This window comes from Meleagris gallopavo, chromosome 1, assembly GCF_905368555.1.
Source record: "Meleagris gallopavo chromosome 1, MGAL_WU_HG_1.1, whole genome shotgun sequence".
In the NCBI taxonomy this organism is placed as follows: domain Eukaryota; kingdom Metazoa; phylum Chordata; class Aves; order Galliformes; family Phasianidae; genus Meleagris; species Meleagris gallopavo.
In genome coordinates, this window is record NC_139404.1 from 118,208,579 (window position 1) to 118,228,792 (window position 20,214).

General features: G+C 38.7%; 1 protein-coding gene across 1 annotated transcript in view; it reads left to right on the forward strand.

Moving 5' to 3' along the window:
- MAP3K15 (mitogen-activated protein kinase kinase kinase 15) overlaps window positions 1–20,214 on the forward strand; it is a 78,415-nt gene that overhangs the window by 15,790 nt on the left and 42,411 nt on the right. Inside the window, 4 exon segments of the mRNA XM_085211183.1 lie at window positions 3,809–3,948; window positions 7,223–7,246; window positions 15,391–15,584; window positions 17,949–18,117. Of these exon segments, the coding sequence (XP_085067309.1) occupies window positions 3,809–3,948; window positions 7,223–7,246; window positions 15,391–15,584; window positions 17,949–18,117 (527 nt within the window).

Sequence of the window (20,214 nt, forward strand, 5' to 3'; positions counted from 1 at the left end):
ACGGTAGTGCTGGAGAATGGTCACTCTCAGCGCTGTACTTGCAGTGCCCAGTGCACTGAAGGTGTCTCAGGGAGCTGCTTCTTTAATTAGCATTGATTGTCCATCATTTGTTCTCACTCACATTCATTTCCTGACCTCACCAGACTCAAGATATGCTTCCCTAGCACCCGAGTAAAGCTGCTATGTAGATAGGTGCATACTCTCTCCTTCCTGCTCCCAGCACACTGCTGTTCCTGCTGGAGGGGTAGTGGAGACCACTCTGGGAACACAAGGTCTTATCACTGCTCTGCTCCGCTGCCAGCAGCACTTCTGGTGCTCTGCTTTAGTCAGATGGTGTTTGCTTCTGTTTCATCCCTTGGTTCCCACGGTCAGACTGGATCTATTCGGTCATCTTCCTGAGGCTATTTTTTCCATGTTCGTGTAGCTTTTGGGATACCACCTTCATCTTCCCTGCTAGTCTTCTATTTATTTTACCTTATTCACACTTGTGTTCATGAGATGTGAATAAACAAGAAAAACTCATCCTCTTATATCTTTTATCAGTGTTAACTGCTGAATTTTTATTGTGGTACTCCTTTTTAATGTGGACATTACTGTGGTTATGCCCATTTAATGTGGTTCTGATGCAACTTACATTGTAACCGAGCAGCAGTCAAGAGAAGGCAAATTTCAGATGTAGGCTTGCACAGCTATGAGCTGTAGGTAGCCTTGTTGCAATAAACTGTTACGGGTCATTGCTCACATGATATTGGAAAATGCAATATCTGTGTGCTATGTGAACACATTGTCTAAATTTTCTCACCTGGAAGGAGATTTTGATTCCACAGCGCAGTTCCACAAAATTAGTTTATACAGGCACTAAAAGCAGTCCAACCTCTTTGACTTCATCTTTTTTCTTTGAGTTGATGTGATTCTACGTTTGCTTGTTATTTTGTATAAATGTTTATTTTATAGATCACTTATGTTTTTTCAGTTGATTTTTGTAATGTTGAAGGTGAGGATAATCTGGATTTGGATGTGTTGATGAAGCTGGGATTTACTGCTTCAAGCCTGCTCAGTTTGTATGACCCTGTAGCGTGCGGTATGCTAAGAATTAGTTCTGCTGTAGAAAGCTCATTGAGCAGGAATGGAAAGGTGATCAGTAGGTGGTGTAGAATTTGAGGTTGCTCAGGGATAGGAGAATTTTCTCACTTTACCATAATTTTATTTTATTTTACTAATTATTATTATATTTCAAGTAAAGGTATTTCGGTTTTTAGGCAGGTCATTTCTGTGGACTCAAAAGCCTGTCCTTATGCTTCAGTAAGTTCACAGAATCACAGAATCACAGAATTGTAAGGGTTGGAAGGGACCTCTAGAGATCATCGAGTCTAACCCCCCTGCCAAAGCAGGTTCCCTACACCAGGTCGCACAGGTAGGTGTCCGGGCGAGTCTTGAATATCTCCAGAGAAGGAGACTCCACAACCTCCCTGGGCAGCCTGTTCCAGTGCTCCGTCACCCTCACCGTGAAGAAGTTCTTGGAAAGAGTCCAGCGGAGGGCCACAAAGATGGTGAAGGGCCTGGAGCATCTCCCCTAGAAGAAAGGCTAAGTGAACTTTGTCTGTTTAGCCTTGAGAAAAGAAGGCTTCACATTCGTGAAAAACTTCCTATGCTGCAGCTTATGTCCGTTTCCCCTCGTCCTGTCTCCACGTACCACTGAAAAGAGACTGGCCTCACCGCTATGGCCGCCACACCTCAGATATTTATAAACCTGGATCAGGTCCCCTCTCAGTTGTCTTTTCTCAAGGCTAAACAGACCAAGTTCACTTAGCCTTTCTTCTAGGGGAGATGCTCCAGGCCCTTCACCATCTTTGTGGCCCTCCGCTGGACTCTTTCCAAGAGATCCCTGTCTTTTTTGTACTGGGGAGCCAAGAACTGGACACAGTACTCCAGATGAGGCCTTACCAGGGCAGAGTAGAGGGGGAGGATCACCTCCCTCGACCTGCTGGACACGCTCTTTTTAATGTACCCCAGAATGCCATTGGCCTTTTTGGCCACGAGGGCACACTGCTGGCTCATGGCCAACCTGTCGTCCACCAGGACGCCCAGGTCCCTCTCTGCAGAGCTCCTCTCCAGCAGCTCATCCCCCAGCCTGTATTGGTGCATGCAATTCTTCCTCCCTAGGTGTAAGACCCTACACTTGCTTTTGTTGAACCTCATCCGGTTTCTTACTGCCCAGCTCTCCAGCCTGTCCAGGTCTCACTGAATGGCAGCACAGCCTTCAGGCGTGTCAGCCAATCCTCCCAACTTCGTATCATCAGCAAACTTGCTGAGGGTGGCCACTATCCCCTCATCAAGGTCACTGATGAAGATGTTGAACAAGACCGGACCCAGCACAGACCCCTGGGGGACACCACTGGTTACAGGTCTTCAGCCAGACTCTGCACCACCAACGACGACCCTCTGCGCTCTGCCAGTCAGCCAGTTCTCAACCCACCTCACTGTCCACTCGTCTATCCCTTCTCAGCTTTGTTATAAGGATAACAATAAGTTAATAATAATAAGTTAATGAAAAGCCTTTAAAATACCCAGGTGGAATTGTACAGGAATGTATATTCACTGCTGGATTTACCAAGAACTTGCATACTGAATATGAGGCATTGATTCTTCTGGTAGGTAACCTCAGTGAAGCCCAGGTGAACAGACTGCTTTGTTTGGATTTCACACAACAGGCCTGGCCTGCTCATGGGTTTCTTGTCTATTGGTAGCTTCATTCTTCTCCGTCATTCCCTGTAGATACAGGAGCTGTCTGTTAACAGCATTAGAAGTGCAGGATTTACTGCCCTGCTGGACTGGGACTCTGGAATCTGTTTTGTACCTCAGACTGCCCTGTGGTTTGAACACCCAAGCTTTAGTCTTATGAATACTCTGGATGTACATTTAGCCGTCTATCCCACAGCAGTGAAAGCAGACAGTCATGTAGATACAGATTCAAAAAGCTTTAGACCACAGCTTTCTTAGGTAGCACAGAATATCCAAGGATCAAGGGAAAAACAGCTTAAGTGTCTATTCCAGTTACTTCTTCTGTCTGTGCTGGTCTTTAGGTTCACATAAGAAACAGACAGTGAGCTCCAAATCTTTATTCTGTATCTCAGCTGTTCTGCATAATGCAGGTTATTTCTATTTACCTTTCTGTGTCGGTCATCTTCACTGATGCAAAGTTTCTTACTTTCATTTCTGACTTGAGTGCTATCCAGGAGCACTGGAAGTCTTGCTCAAGCTGCTTGTAGTTGAGTTCTGTATTCCACTCTGCCCTGCACCTCAAAATGCATAATGTGTGTAGCTTTTAAAAGTCAATTTCACAATTTATTTATTTTTCCACTGTTTAGGAATTTACTGTATTTCAAGATTCGGTGAAAATAAACATGGTCTTGTGGTTTTTCTTAATTTTCATCTGCCTTATTCTCCTCAGAGATTTCACCTGGAGATTCCACATTTCCCATCTTAGTCGGTACTCAGGCTTGGGGAGCAAAAGTAGAACTCCTTCATCTGCAGTATACATGATGCAGTGATTTCAAAACTGTGAATTCATAGACCATGCCTCACAGTTATGGTAATACTGTGATCATTTTCTGGATGTAGTATCTTTCAAGTGCATGGTAATGTTTACTTGTACTATGAGAAAATGATCCTTAATTGAGTATGTTGATTTTGTACTTACAAATGTATGTGTGATTTCAGAATTCATTTAAATTCTTTGTAATAATAAAATGGGTTTTAAGACTTTTTTTTTTTTTTAGCACTTTCCCCCCTCCCTCTCTCATTTCAGATGTTGCAGTTGTGGATATGAGTGATATTTCCAAGCAACCATCACTGTTCTACCACCTTGGTGTGCGTGAAAGCTTTGACATGGCAAATAATGTTATACTCTACCATGGCACTGATGATGACACTGCTCAGTCTCTCAAAGTAAGGTTCTCTCTTCAAAATCTTGCTTCATTTCAGAAATACCTTTAGCTACCTGATTCCGCAAACATTCGTGGCTTTTTTTGAAACTTTCCTTGAGTGTGATTTCCTAATGGCTATTTAGCAAAATCTTGTTAAAAATAATAGCTAGTACCAAGAATAGCAGTGGTTAAAGTAAAAGCTTGTTTATAAGAAAAGATCCATACTGCAGTACTGGGTTTGCTTCAGATGGTTTGACTTGTACAAAACCTGCGCTTTCAATTCCAATAGTGATGCTCAAAGAAGTAATGTATTGCAACCTACTCTGAACATTCAAATACTTCTCTCCGCTGAAGTTAGTATCTCCTAGTTTCTGAGAAGCTAAGATTACAGGAATCTTCTTTTTATTTCTCTTTGAAGAAAGAAGAGATAACAGGCCTGTTGTTCACTATTACAGGAGGGAAACATGCTATACACTGAAGTCTTTTAATGCTGTTCTGGCTGCAAGTCCTATAATGGCATATTTCTTTCACAGCGTAGGTTTTCTTTGGTTTGGCTCACATTTAGATTACTTTTTTATACTACCACTTACTGATTCTTATAATATCATCCTTTTTCTTGCTACCTTCACTGAGAACAACGTTGTTCATGCTGTGTGAGGTTGTTTTTCTCTTTTTTTGATTTATTGCCTCTTCTGGTTTTAACATTTTTTCATGCCACTAATGTCCAAAAATCTATCTTGGAATTCTCCAATCTTTCCCAGTGAAATAAGAATATTTAGTTGAATGTTAATTGCATTAAAAGCTGGGTCCTGTCACAGCTGCTTTTTCTTTCAGTGTCTTCAGTTTTACTCTGAATCTAGAATCCCATACTCCTTCCTGCAATTGTGTTCCACATATATATTCACATTTTGTGTAATCTGGAGTCACGAGACCTCAGAGATGGAGCCTCTCACACCCTTTGCTCAAAGAGATACAACAAATATGTGTCAAGGCATACTTGCATCCCCTTCATTGCTTTAATAATTTCTTAAGGGCAGCCATACAACTTTTCCTCTTGCAGAGACAACATACCTGACTGCAGTTTTTATTTTTTATTAATGCATTTTTTTAAGTCCTTGTGTTATGTTGTATCTCAGGTGTTCTGATCATCTTGGTTCTCCTCAGCAGGTGCCTAAGTTTGGGAAGCCCAAGCTAGTCATCTTTTACATATCTCCACCTAGTGAGGTGAATGGCTTTGATTTCTGCACTTTGTGCCAAGCACTTCTGCAAGCATGTGCTCCATAACTGGAGGGATGAATGACCTTCAGACTCACGTCTGTCTGTGGGCCAGGTCTTCAGACAGTTCACTGCCAGAGCTTGCAGATCTTTGCAGTGTCAGTTCTGGGTCTTTTTGTTGAAGAGTATGAAGCTCAAGTACAAGGCTGGGGACCTCGCAACACTGGAGTATGATTGGATCACATAAGGCTGGAAAAACTGTTCTCTCTCTTAATTTTTCTTCTCATGGGAGCTCTGCTAGTGACACTGAGCCCTGCTGTATCTCTTATCTCACAGCTGTTTGTATAATCGCTTTGGTTAACAGTCCCCTGGCATACCTTACTATGTGATCAAAATTACTTGATTAATTGATTTGAGTTGTTGGAAATAGGTTGAAGAGATCATCTGGTTGAACACCAGCGTAGTTCTAGCAGGATACTGGGGATATGGTTCTGTCCTATTCTGATGTTCTTGATACTTCTTTTGCAATCGAGCCTCCTGTTTGCTGTTGGATACCATTCAAATATATAAATATAGTTTTCGTTTTAGGAATACTTCAGAAGGTAGATAGGGATTATTCTTGGGATCCTTCAGGGAAGAACATTTCATGATCTCTTGACGTATTTCATGGTTTAGGTGCTAGATAGTTTTCAGAAGAGTTCATTTTTTTTCCTTAGAGAGAGAAGTTTTTATCAACAGAAGATAAAATTTTATTAGAGATATTTGTTTAGCTAAGTGGACATGTTTACTTTTAGCTTTTCTTTCAGGTGTTTATTTCAGATGACTAAGCCTTCAATCATATATATATTTTTTTTTTTTCTGAACTATTTTATTGCCCTAAAGAGTTTGCATTAATCAGTAATTCTGTTAGGTATAGATACCTTGATGTGAATAGTTGACTATCTATTGGTGGTTTGTTATTTCTGACTAATTTAGCCAGTTTTTTTCCCTTTGCTTTTAGGAATATATCACTCTACTTGGATTTGGGTTGCTTTACATCCTCAATAAGAGTGTTCAGCCTAGCTGTTATGAAGGCAGTATTCTTACTGTTACTCCTGCTGGAGTAGCTGTGAAGTTCAGGCAGCCTGACTATTTAGTTCACTTCATAGAACACATCCTTGAAATTCTCCCAAGAGTTGTATCTTCAATTTCTTCAGTGTTCTTTCCAAAACAACCTATTTCTAAGCACATAATAAAAAGGCTGGATTTCAAGAGGTTCATCATTGTGGAACTAAATCTCTTAGACTGTTAGTAATGCTCAGTCTGATGATATATATATGAGCACCATCATTTCTGTGCAAGTGGATTTGAGGCTGTCGGATGTGTGAAGTTGCTGAGTAAGAATTATCTTAGATTGCCAGAGCACATGCAGTTAAATTACTTCAGTAACCTTGCTTAGAAAAAAGTCTGCCTCTAACATTTGTAAAGTAGCTTATCTGGAGATCTCTTTATTTCACCAAGCAGTGTTCACTGGATATGCATGCCACCACAAGAAGGAGAAGGTTACTTACCACCAGCTGGAGATCTTTGAGGTTTGGTTTACGTTAAATTGTCATCCTCCTCATGGTTTCAATCTCTCTCTTTAGATTTCAGAGTCTGAAGAACTAGGGTGCAGGAGTGTTTTGGGCTGTGCCCATCCAGGTAGGAAAGGAGCCTAGGTATCTTAAGGATATTCTTTGAGAGAAAAAATCTCCAGCTTTGAATGCTTTTGATTCACAAGTGTCCAGTAGGCTTATGAAGTGCCCCGCTTGAGAAACTCCAGTTACTGGCAAGTACAAGTCTTCTTTGTCTTGTGAGCACTAATTTAAAAAGGTCTATTCTCTGAATCATTAATTCTTTCTGAAACTGAACTATGGAGATTTTTTTTTTTTAACATTGTCCTTTACTTGGAATTTGGTGTTGGCAGGAAAAGGAGATTATGCGTTGAAGAACACATTTGTACGTGTGTGTGTGTGTGTGTGTGTGTGTATACCATTTAGTTTTATTGGATGTAATAATGATTCTCAGTAAAAATGACCATCTCTGTTCTCTTTTTCTTCCAGGATATGGTATCTCAGAAAAATACAGTAAGTATTAAATCTACATTCATTTTAAAACACAAAATGAATATTACAGTTGAAGCAACTCTAACAACAAAGTTACCAAGTGTATATATGCTCTTTATGGTACTAGGGAATCCATTTTCCTTACGTACAATAATGAATCTTACTGACTTCCTTTCAAAAGAAAAGATAGATTAAAAAAAACTACTTTTCTTTAGGAGTTCCTTTTTAATTTCTAGAGAAGTTCCAGCAGATATGTTATATATGTATGTTCATAGATAAAAATGTAGACTTGGAATTTCAAAGCCTGTTTCTACCTCTACCACTTTCACTCATTTGTATAAATATGTATGTGTGTGTGATACCTTATTAAGGCTGTACATCAAGCAGATCTGACTACTATGTACCCATCCTCTTCTTCACAATTTCACAGGTTTTGCTGAGGAATGCAAAACCTTCCCCAGTTAAAAACATTTTTAACTTTAATGCAAGGAAAACCAAATAAGTAAGTAAACCTCAACAAAGATACAATTCAGTAGTTATTTTAGGCTTACTGTAATATACCACAAAATCTTGCACAGTTATGTATTTTTTTTATACTTTCCATTAGTGGTTATTTTCATTAAACACTGTTATACTGAGGGCTGTTGAATTCAAAAAAGTCTTGAACTTATACCTTTATATATTTCCCATATACTTTTATTCTTTTCTGAAGTAATCCTAAGGAGGATTAAAACAATAAAATGGCTTTTGATTTTGCTAAACTGATCATTTAGAAGAGAACTAAAAGAGATAATTTATTAGTTACAGCTGCTTATTTTGACTTACAGTTTATACTTGGCTGCAGCAAGTATATAGGCTAAAGATAGATCAGGTTGAGTAAGTCCAAGTCCTTTTCCTGTCTGTTGTGGTGATCTTTGATATCTTTGATCAGGTTTCACTGTGCAGTTGGAACTGCATTTCCTAGTCTGCAGCGCTGTGAAAAGAGCCCTCAGAGCAGCTTGAGGTTTCCTTGTGAATAATGGTACTTCCATTTTCAAGCTATAACTGGTGGATGTCACAAGTGTATGCTTTCACCTCCAGAGCCAGAGGGAGAATTGTGACAAGAGCCATTTAGTAGTTACTCCTGAGATGGTGCAAAAGTGGCAACCTAGTGCCATGGATTAGCAGCCTGCAGTCTTTTGGCTGATTCTCTCCCCACAAGGGAGTTAGGACCTCCTTCAGCTTCATGTGGAAGAGAAGAAAAAGTGGATTTGGTATTGTTTCCTGCATCAGACCTGGAAACACCAGGTTAGCAAAAAGGGCAGGGAGGGATCTTGAAACCGGTGTCCTGATCACTCCTCTAAAAAGGTGGGAGGGGAGGAGTTGTGTAGCCTACTTCCTTCAAGTGCTTAGATTACAAAGACCATTGTGAGTAAAATACAGAAGAAGAAATAATTGACTTAAAATATCAAGTATGGATTCTGGACCTTTCATCTTACTCAAAGTTATTTGTATTCTCTTAAATAGTAAATTTATTATAATATGCTCCCATGTTGCATTTTTTTTTAATCAGTTTTTTATTCTGAAATAGCAGTAAACTGATTAGCAAGCTAAATAATTAATAAGTTCAAACTCAATCTTTTTCTAAGTTGGAATTGGCTTCAAATAGACAGTTCCCCTCCTTGCAAGCCACATGATGTGTCTGGAGAGGCATGTAGTTTGCTGCAATCCAGTGTTGTGCCACTGCTTTAGTACTTAATAAAATATATCCTATAAGAATAGGAGAACTGGGAAAGTAGTTTCTTTCCACTGTCCAGGAATGAGGATTTCTGGGATAGGAAAATAGGGGGAATGCCATTCAGATTGGCTCCTGCAAACAAATGGAAGTTCTGTATCAGTTTTTTTTGGAGGGCTTTTTTGCTAATTAGGGTTGCTGTGCTCCATATGTAGTTACAGAATTGACATGAATTTACTACATCTGGTGAGGTAAATAATCATGTAACCACTGCAGTTTCATTTCTAACTTTTACATACAGCACTTAATATACTCTGCTACGGGTCTGTATTTTCCTTTCACATTTCCTGGTTGAACTGATCTTTCTATTGGTATGCCTCTGTCACCGCTGTGATGTAGCAGAAAGAGCTTAAGTGCACTCTTCACTGGAGTGTGGAGATACGCTGGAAGAAGGATAGATACTTCATCTGCTAAGCCTTCCTCCAGCCCAAAGGTAGCCAGAGGAATACCATTTCTGGTTTTCTGAAGAGAAGTCCTCTTGCTGCAGCAGTACTCTGTGTCTGTGCTCATGTAAGGAAAGAAGATAATTGAGATTGCTACCAGACACATTGCACCATTTTTGCAGTAGCGAGAGTGAAACTTTCTGCATGCAGCTCTGCAGTTAGGACCTTTTTCTCAGGTTTTCTTGCCCTCACCTTTGCTATTTATCCTGCAAATCTCAAATCATGTGCAAAAGCGCAAAAGATAACAGCATAGAATGGATGTGGAACCACTAAAGATGCAGAAAAGATGAATGTGTTGCGTGTCCTTAGTGGTGATTTTTTTTTTTGAGCAGGTAAGTCATGAAAAAAGTTGATATTTTCCTTGCAAGGGAAATATTATGCTAACTCTGCATCAGGAAGGAGGCAAAAGTGAGAAAACTGAACATAAAGCTGAAAACAATGCATAGAAAAAGTTACAGCATTGATTTGAAAGTTGACTTGAGCACAGCTGATCTAAAAGTGAAAATCATACAGTGGCATGCTGTGGTGGCGTGTGCTTGAGATATTTAAAAGCTTCATGTCTGAAAAAAAGAGCGTAGGAGTAGGAAAACTAGGATTATAGCTTCCTTCCACTGTACAGGAACAAAGATTTCCAGGATAAAAAATGCTCAGGGATGGATGTGATTCAGATATACTTGACTCCCACAAACAATTAATGGAAGTTCTGAATCAATAATTTATTGTGTACTTAGATTTTAGATTTGTAAAAGAATTATTGGCTGTGGGAGTTCATTTCCCAAAACAGAACTGCACTTATATGACATGCAAGGTCAGTATTGCCAGTGCCCCATGAGTTTTCCTTCCGTAAAGCTCCTTGGAGGACAACATTCTGCTAATTTCACTTACAGTTTAGGCACAGCTCCCTTTCTTCTGTCAAAATTATCAGTGATAAAACAGATAGCAGATGTCCATTTGGACAGAACAATGTGTTTCCTATATTGTTATGGACAGGTTAAGGTCTGAGAGCACTACCAGATTGTAGAGTACAGGAAAATGCATTTCTCTCTGGAAAACTGGCTTGTGCATTGGAGTTTCTTTAGATTTTAATGTTACTACACGTTTACAGGAAGAAATAAAATTCCAAGGATTTTCAAAAGCCTAAATTGCTTAGAAAATCTTCCCCCAATTTAGCATTACACAAAATCCATGGGAAAGTTATTATATTTTGGTACAAAATGTTGTTGATATCCTTGATTTGTTTTTGTTCTCGGTAGGGAAATTTTGTCTCCCTCTACAGAATTTTAAGGAATAGTGTGTAAAGATGTCCAAGATGGAGAGAAGAAGGGAGTCCACAAGAAGCGTTTTAAAAACTGCTGGAGTCAGGAAGCAGAATGTTCAGACCTTCTTACAATTGTTCTAGCATTGAAAGCTTTGATCCATTTAGCTTATTTGAATGTGACACTGAGAATATAAGCCAGAACTTCCCTTGTGGAAAAATTATAAGGGAAGTTCAGAATATAAAGAGAATTTTTGATAAGTTGTTAGTAGACCTGACGGAGTTTGAATAACTGTTAATTTGAAGGGTGGTGGAGAGAGAGAAGGTATTTAAAGGGAAGTAGGATAGCTATTAAATCAAAAAGTTTATTATTACTTAGGTCTGTGTAGCTGAAGAAATATTTTGAGATTTCAATGTTTTTTTTTTTTTTTCCTCTTAAATTATAGAGGATAGTGATGCCTTGGCTATGGAGGAGTTGTTAGCAAATTTCTCCTTGATCCAAAGGAAACAAGATTGAAATTTATTCTTGCCAAAGGAATTTTTATGTTGAAAAATCACTTTTTATTGTGATTGGCCCCAAGTCTCTTTAGAGCTTCAATAGCTGTTTAAATTACTCTATCTAGTTCTTCAAGTCAATGAACATATAGGAAATCTAAATAAAAAGATTTTGACACTTGGACTCATTCTCCACTTTAGTCCAGTCCCACGGATTGAATAATGTATAATTACCCTGTATGAATTTGATAATATGAAGAAGTAGTATTATAGAATGGCTTTATATATTTTTTGAATAATTTTTGCAGATCATAAAAGATTGTATGGTGTTTGTCTAGTAATTTACTACTAAAATATTGGAGGCAGCAGAAGTAGTAAGAGTTTCAAAAGGGCACAGAATGAAGGAGAGAAGAGTAGCTTAGAGTCAATTGTTATTCCTTTTTGAGAAGAAATAGTACAAAATATTTTTAATATTTCTGATCATTACAGATAACACAGTTATTATTTGCATAATGAAAACGAAGGCTTTTAAAATTAATTTATGACAGTCATTCTGGAAATGTTAGTGTCTCAAGCGAGGCACATTTGTAGCAATTGGCTTATAGTTAACTAATCAGGTAATGAATCTGCCACTGTCAAGAAGTCAGACTTTTAAAGCAAGTTAATGGTGATACAAGGAGATGTGTAGAAAAATAAAGAAACCTTACATTCTACATTCTTGCTCGCAATGTGTTCTGCTATTTTTTTTTTGTTTTTGTAAAAATGGATTTACTATAAATAGCTGTATTCCTTCTCCAGTGTTTCTTTCTTCAATCATTTCTCTACTCATGTGTCATGTCTGTTGTTTTGATTCTCATGCTGTTTTATGGTGGTGTTTTCCTCTTTGTTGTTTTATTTCAACTTGGAGTAGGTTGCCAACCACAAAGCTTTTCTTCGGGTTGAAGTACCTCCTGAGTACCACAGTGGTAGCCTGATAGGCAAAGTATGTATCATTTTAAATCTGTTTTCTCTTAATAAACATGCCATCTTCTTACTGTGTTTCTAGCATTTTTATGTAAGGGTGCTATAAAAATTATGCTTTCTTTTGCACCAATAGTAATCTCAGAGTACATGTTACTTGCAGCCTAGATCTTGTGTGTGGATTGTTTGTTTTACGATAATCTTTCACGCAATATTTATATAAAGACACTGCTTATGTTCAACTTGTGAACAGGAGATGTTCTAAAAAGTTGATCATATTTTAGAGTCAATCTATATTGTAAAATAGAAAGGAATGTGGTGGCATAGAAATCTACTACTGTGGAAACTTAAATTCTTAAGGTACAAATGGATTCTTATGATGAATTCTTAAGATAAAAGTCCATTAGTCTCCCTGAATACTCAAAGGATGTGACTTCTTTGAGTCATTTTCTGTCATCTGGCATGTTGCTCTTCCAACTGCTTGGTAAGTGAGGGTGAGCACTCTTAATGCTCCGTGAGTGATTGACAAAAAGGACTACATGGCTGGAGTGGAATAGCTGAGCTGTTAGCTGTGAAGGCAAAATTCCCTCTCTGAAGATGCAGAGATTTTACTCCACATTCAAAATAATAGCTCTTAAATTCTAGCTTGGTATCTCTGTCACAAAGTGGCAGTTTGGCCAGAATAACTGTAGCAAGATGATTAAAAATCAACAACCCACAACTGTTTCCATTATTAAGGAACGTTCACTTTTAACAGCCTTAACAAAATAGTTAGAGAAGTATTTTAAGAAAAAAGCACTACATTTGGCCCATCATGCCAAGATCTTAAAATGTCTTCTGTGGGCCTGACTACTTCAGTAAAGACATGACTCTGTCCCTAATTCCTTCCACCCTTTTCCTCTATGAAGCAGGTCCCTTTCTCAACTTGATTGCAGCTATTTTCTGTAATTTTTTAATGTTCCTACTTTGGGCTCTTTTTCTGGTGGTTGGAACTGTTGTGATTGAATACAAAAGTGTCACTGCTAGCGCATACATTATTTGCTGAGAGTTTTTCCTTTTTCTTCTTCTTTTTTTTTTTTTTTCCAGTCTGTCTTTCTCTTATTTTTATACTTCTACATTTCTTAAACCTAAAAATTTCTCTAAATAAGATGATAAAAATGGCTAATAGTTCTGGAACAAACCAACCCAATGTGTGACCTATATAAACCACAAAGATATAAACTTATCACAATTAGATTATATGTATTTGTAGGTGGAATGGCCACAAATTGGAAGGTGGTGTCTATGGGGCATACAGTGTTTTGTTTCCTTGGTGCTGTACTCAGTGATATTTCTGCCAGGAGGCAGAATATCTTTTCCTTTGCATGCAGTACCAAAGACATCCATTGACATCTGACTGAACTCCCAAAAATGACAAAAAAATTTTTGGAGCTACAGCATTGGTGGTTGCTCTTCAAACAAGGTCACACACTGAAATATGTGTAGTTTTCCTGATTTCTGCATGTAAAAATATTTCTGGTGTGGAGAAAATGTCTTTTCAAATGCACAGATTTTGCTATCCAGAAAGAGGCAAAAGCCTCAGTCAAATAGATGAACTTGAGAAATATAATGCTTCATCCATGCCATCTAATATTTTCTGAAAATTGCTTTGCTATTTCAGGAGATAACTGCACTTCTCTTTGCATCACAAGCTTGTATCTTGCTTTCAGCTTGTATTGTTGCTGTTGTACCCATTGTAGGAAGACCTAATTTGTTGTTATGGGCTTAAAAATAGAAATAATACTCAAGCAGCTTTTGCACTGCACATAACTTACTGCATATTTGAATAAACCTTGTACTAAATCAATTTAACATACTGGTTGCTTAAATTGCAACTTTTTTTTTTCATAGAAAGTAGAGGTAACATTGCAACAGATAATGGTATTATTACAACAGAGGTACAGTACTGCAAGGTTTGTGAAGAATGAATGTTGCTTGATCTTTATCCATTAGAAATCATTTAAAGTTCTAAATTCTTCCAAATCCAGATCAGCAACAGGCTTTTGCTGTCTCTATTTTCAGTAGCTGAATACTCTGTTATTTTCTGTGAACAATTTTTGTCTTGTAGTTTCTTAATGGACATAAAATGTGCCATCCTCATATCCATTCTTTTAGTCCTCTCAGCATTCTCCCAGTGTCCCAGTGACTTTAAATGACTGCTGCTTTACTGCAGTCTTAGATGATCTGAAGTAAAATGAAAGTTTATGTTTTTGTACACATTTGATATCTTTGTATCCCCAAGGTGACAACAGATAGATAATCAGTGGTAGCTGACTGCATTAGTTGTGTTATACTGTCCCATGCTTTGGGGCTCATATCTAATGACTCTGAATGCATTGTTTGGCTGAGTTTTTACTTTTCTTTTAGCAGTGGACAACTGTTGTAGCTTGAAAGAGGATATCAGTCTTTCTAGTCTTAGTTATCTGTTTTTAGGGTCCTGCTCAGGAGCTGAAGAATTGAATCTGAACTTAACTGTATTTTCTGAAAGGCATTTCCTGTTTCACTTCAGGACCTTGATCACATTTACACTGTCTATAGCCTATTAAGGATTTTTGTTTTGGGATTTTTTGTGTTAAAAGTTTTAGATATTTCAAGGTGTGGATTTTTTTTTTTTTTAATTTTATATTTGATGCTTAATGGCAGCATGCAGTAGAGGCTCTTCTGATGATCAGAGGCTTGGAGCACCTGTCTTGCAAAGAAAGGCTGAGACAGATGGGCTTGTTCAGCATGGAGAAGAGGAGGCTCTAGGGAGACCTCGTTGTGGCCTTCTAGTACTTGAAAGTAGCTTATAAACAGGAAAGGGAGTGACTTTTTACCCAGTTTGATAATGATAGGACAAAGGAGAATGTCTTGGGAGATTTAGGTGAGATGTTAGGAAGAAATTCTTCAGAGGGCAGTGAAGCCCTGACACAGATGCGCAGAGAAGCTGTGGTTGCCCCATCCCTGGGGTGAATAGTTTTATTGTACTGTTTCTGAACAGGTCCAGACTCTTTCATTACTTACTAATATTTGTAACTCTTCCATACAACATTCATTGATTTTAATGCTTGCAAATTCTGTGTTAAACACTGCACTAAAACTTCCTTGGGTGCCAACGCACACCCAGCTGTTTTTTTTCTGACCGTAAATAGTTCCTGTGTTTACACAAATGTATTTCCACTTTAAATTGTTTTCTAAACTGCATTTGTTTTTCTCTTAGGCTTCCAGTGGAAATTATTACTTCATTCCATACATTGTTACCCCTTGTGCAGACTACTTCTGCTGCGAAAGCGATGCCCAGAGAAGAGCTTCTGAGTATATGCAGCCCAGCTGGGACAATATCCTGGGGCCACTCTGCGTGCCTCTGGTGGACAGGTTTATCAGCCTTCTCAAGGATGTTCATGTTACATCGTGGTAATTTTGTAACTCATTTACCTCCAGAACCTCTGATATTCTCTTTTTAATGTTGTGGGAAAAGATACAGAGTTCCTAGTAGCATTGATTTTTTTTCACTGCACTTAATGTAGTGTTAAAAGAAGCTACTATCTTTACTGCTTTCCAGATCACTGTCCTGGAGCTGTTGCAATTAACTAACCATGTTATGCTAGAAAGTGATTTATAGTTACTTTCTAAAATATCCGTAAGCAAAGTGAGTCCACCAGTAAGTAGAGTGCTTAAGTATGACATAGAGTATATGAGGTTGTAATAGGAGATAAAGTCACAGCCTTTTCATAGAACTCAAAGCCACAGATCATCTTTTCGTGTCACTAAAGAGATGTGTATATATATCTATGGCAGCAATAGAAAGTAACTCTTCCTTTTTTTTGCTTGTTGTTTGCTTGTTTGTTTTAATATTAGCCTTCTGATATCACCTGGTAAACATGATACCGTTCAGCTGCTTGTATAGGGGACTGTTTAGAGTTTTGAGGACTTGGGCTGGAGACGGAAGCGTCTCCCTCTGAATGGTCCCTCTTGTACTTTTGTCTTCTTCTTTTTTTTTTTTTTTTTTTTTTTTTTTTTTCTGGGAGAGACTGACTTTCTAGGTTATCATTTCCCCTGTGTCTGAAGCATGAGGTTGCAGTTATTGTTTTGTTTTCTCTTACGTCATTGCCTCTTCCACTGTTGGGACCTGTAGGTATACCTGCCCATACACACCCTCACCACTTTCACCTCCATCCACAGCAGGCCTAGCCATTCTTTGGCACCTTGCTGGGCAGTGTCTGGGAAAGTGCTGGTCTGAAAAAAAAAAAGCTGCCTCCTGCTTCTCCAAAGAAGTGCTGGAGAGGAAGCTACAGATAGGCAACACTGGTCCACTTTAAGGGAAGGGTCAAGAAGAGGGGTGGAATGTCAGTACAGCTGCTTGTCAGCATAACGGTAATATTTTATTAAAGCACTGCAATCAAGCCAGTTTTCTCTCTTCAGTTTTCAGGCTGTAAAGAGCTTTTGGACTGATACAGAATTAGATGCTGTTGTGGTAGATCTCAGTGAGGAGGAAGATGTAGCTTGATGACCTCACATTTCTGCCAAAAGCTTGAGTGTTTGAAAAGATTATGTGTAAAATCATTCTTAAGTGATGCTTCCATTCCTAAGTCATTTGGATACTTTTTAAAAATATTTCAAATAAGATCACCACAATATCTGTCTTAGGTTTGGTTAACACAGGAGGGGCTAATTTTCATTAGCCTGGAAGAGTGTACAAACTTGACATTGGTACTACATGATGAATTAGGCCTGACTTCCATTTGACAGTATTTTGAAAGCTTTTCAGTAATGATGGCTTTGCTGTCTTTCAGTTATAAGAGTTGTGTTCGTTCTGTAGAAGACAATTAGAGCATTTGATTTTCTTTGCTATGTGTATGGCTTAGTGTTTAGCAAAGCTGAGTGTCTGCAATACTAATTTGTAAACAAAAGAACACCACTGTAGGCACTTGAGTATCTGCCAGGCACCTGCTAACTTCCTAGCTGTTAGCTTCATAAGTTGCTCCAAATACCCTTAGTTCTAGGTAGCCTGTCCAGGTGGTTTATAACTGTCATATTAATAACAGGATACAGTTTTGTAATCTTCCAAATCTCTGGTGTTACAATGTGCACTGAAATAAGTTGTGAAACTCCTCCTGTTGGATTTTATGTTAAGTATTATGTTCTTTTTTATACACATGATGCATTGTGTTCATCAAACAAACTACAACTAGGTTAGCTTTTGGTGGCTTGTTTTGGTTTTTGTTTGAAAGTTTCTCACCTCTTTTGGTTATAAAATCCCATATCTCCTCTTTACATCACAATGATCTTTTGATCAATGATTCTATGTCACTCCAAATACTGTCTTAAGGAGAGAGATACGAAGTTCTGTATCTGTAATGGTCAGTATGGACCAAAAAAGGCCCCAGTTCTACTGTGGCAAAAAAATCATCTCAAAATCCTGGCATTGATACATAGCCCAATAGACTGAGGTGGAGCAAGGTGGGTGTATGAACAGGTGAAAAATTTAGGTTTAGATGAAACATTTGATGTGGTTTTCTCTCTGAGGAAATGATACTTTTTATTAGAAATACAGCTATGTTTCATAGTTGCCCTCCCCTGCTCAGTGTGATGGTGGAGTGCCTATCACTGTATTTAAGAGACATGTGGCACCAAGGGGCATGGTTTAGTGACAGGACTTAGTAGGTCACATTGGTGATTGGACTTGGTGATCTTGAAGGTGTTTTCTAAGCTAAATGGTTCTGTTTCTTAAGAAATATCTAACAGTCTTCTTTCCATGTCTGTCTTCTACTTCTTCAGTGCCTATTATAAAGAAACGCTGCTAAATGATATTAGGAAGGCTAGAGAGAAGTACCAAGGAGATGAACTGGCTAAGGAGCTGGCTAGAATTAAGCTTCGTATAGATAATACTGAAGTGCTGACTTCTGACATTGTCATAAACCTGCTTCTTTCTTACCGAGATATACAGGTATGTTTCTAAAGACTAAAGAAGGTGATTTTACTATGGGATTTTGGAACTTGCTTGTTTTCGAGACTTTGTTTGTTAAAGAGTGATTCAAAGCTTACCCTAAATTTTTGCACTAACAGTATGACTTGACTACTAAGCTATAGGGGGTTGCAGACTCTTATTTATTTTACTTGTGAACAAGAGACACTGATTAGGAGACTTTCTTGCTTATTTTCTGTCATTTTTAACCTCCTTAAAATATATAAATAATGAAAGCTCATCCAAGCAAGATGGATGTTTGCTTTTTTCTTCCCTGCCCCTTCTTCCTCTCTCCTCAAAGTCAACTGTGTTTGGAAACTAATAAAATTGATTTGTTTTGACCAGTGTATTGACCAGAACTGTCCAAAGTTGTTAACTATAACTGAATGAAACACTGATTTCTTTTTAAGAAGTAGGCACACTTTTTTTTCTTGATTTTGTTTAAACACAGCTTACACACTGTATTTCTGAGCTACCAGGCTCTGTGTTTGATATCACTTTTAAAATGTACTTCCAACCATTCAACAGATATATTTTTTTTTTCCTTCAGGGGCTGAGTTGGTTATTTGGCAAGTATAAATGAGACAGGAGAGCAGTGGGTGACTGTATCACTCTGCATCACCCAACTTTTCATTCTGAGATTTATATTCCCCTGCTGCTTCTTATACTATCATTTTTGTCACCTCTGGTGAGCATTTGCACTCATTTGAAATGTCTTCCTGGAGAAATGTAATCACATTCAAATATATATTGAACATACAGATTAAGTAGTGTAAGACCATCCGTGATCTCAGTGAACTGGCCTCTTCAGCAGTGTGTATGTCGGTAACCTCCTGAAAAAGTAAAATGAATGCACAACCAGCTGAAATTCTGCAAAACAAGCTATGCAGAATAGAATTTTGCAGTGACTTGATGAAGTGTAATTCATCATAAGCACTCAATAAGGCTTGAAACAGCCAGACTCAACACCTCTCCTTCCTAGTGCTGGTAAATGGCTAAGGGTATTCTGGATTGAATGGAGGAATTGGCATTGAATGGAGGAAAAGATAAGTATTGACATGGATAGACAAAGTCCCACTTCTAAAAAAAAGTCACCTGAGACACTGTCATACAATTACAGAATCTTTTGAGTTGGAAGTGACCTTTAAAGGCCATCTAGTCTAATTCCCCTGCAGTAAGCAAGACACCTACAGCTACATCATGGTGCTCAGAGCCACATCCAGCCTCACCTTACTGTCTCCACACATCCACTACCTCTCTGGGCAATCTGTGCTGGTGCCTTTCCACTCTCATTGTAAAAAAATTCTTTCTTATATCCAATCTAAACCACCCCTCTTTTAGTTTGAAACCATGTGCCCTTGTCCTATTACAACAGACCCTGTTACAGAGTCTGTCTCCTTCTTTCTTATAGCCCTCCTTTATATACTGAAAGGCCGTTTTCAGGTCTGTACCGAGGACTCCACATCTGGATGCAGTACTCCAGGTGAAGTGTCACCAGTGCAGAGTAGAGGGGCAGGATTACTTCTTTTGACCTGCTGACCCCGCTTCTTTGGATGCAGCCTAAGATATAGTTGGCTTTCTGGGATATGAGGGCAAATTGCTGGCTAATCCAGCTTGCCATCCACCAGTACCCTCAGGTCCTTTTCTGCAAGGATGTGCTCCATCCTTTCATCCCCCACCTTGTACTGATAGCAGAGGTTTCCATGGCCCAGGTGCAACACCCTGCTCTTGGCTTTATGGAACCTCATGAGGTTCTCGTGGGCCCAGTGTTTCACCCTGTCTAGATCTCTCTGAATAGCGTCCTGTACCTCAGGTGTGCCAACTGCATCACACAGCTTGTTGTCATCTGCAAACTTACTGAAGTTACACTCAATCCCACTATCAATGTCTTTGATGAAGATGTTAAAGAGAACTGGTTCCAGTACTGACCTTTAAGGGACACCATTTGTCACTGTTCTCTAACTGGACATTGAGCCATTGGCCACCACTCTCTGGACACAATCTCACAACCAGTTCCTTGTGGATTGAACAGTCCACCCATCAAATCTCTGTCCTTCCAATTTGGAGAAAAGGATGTTG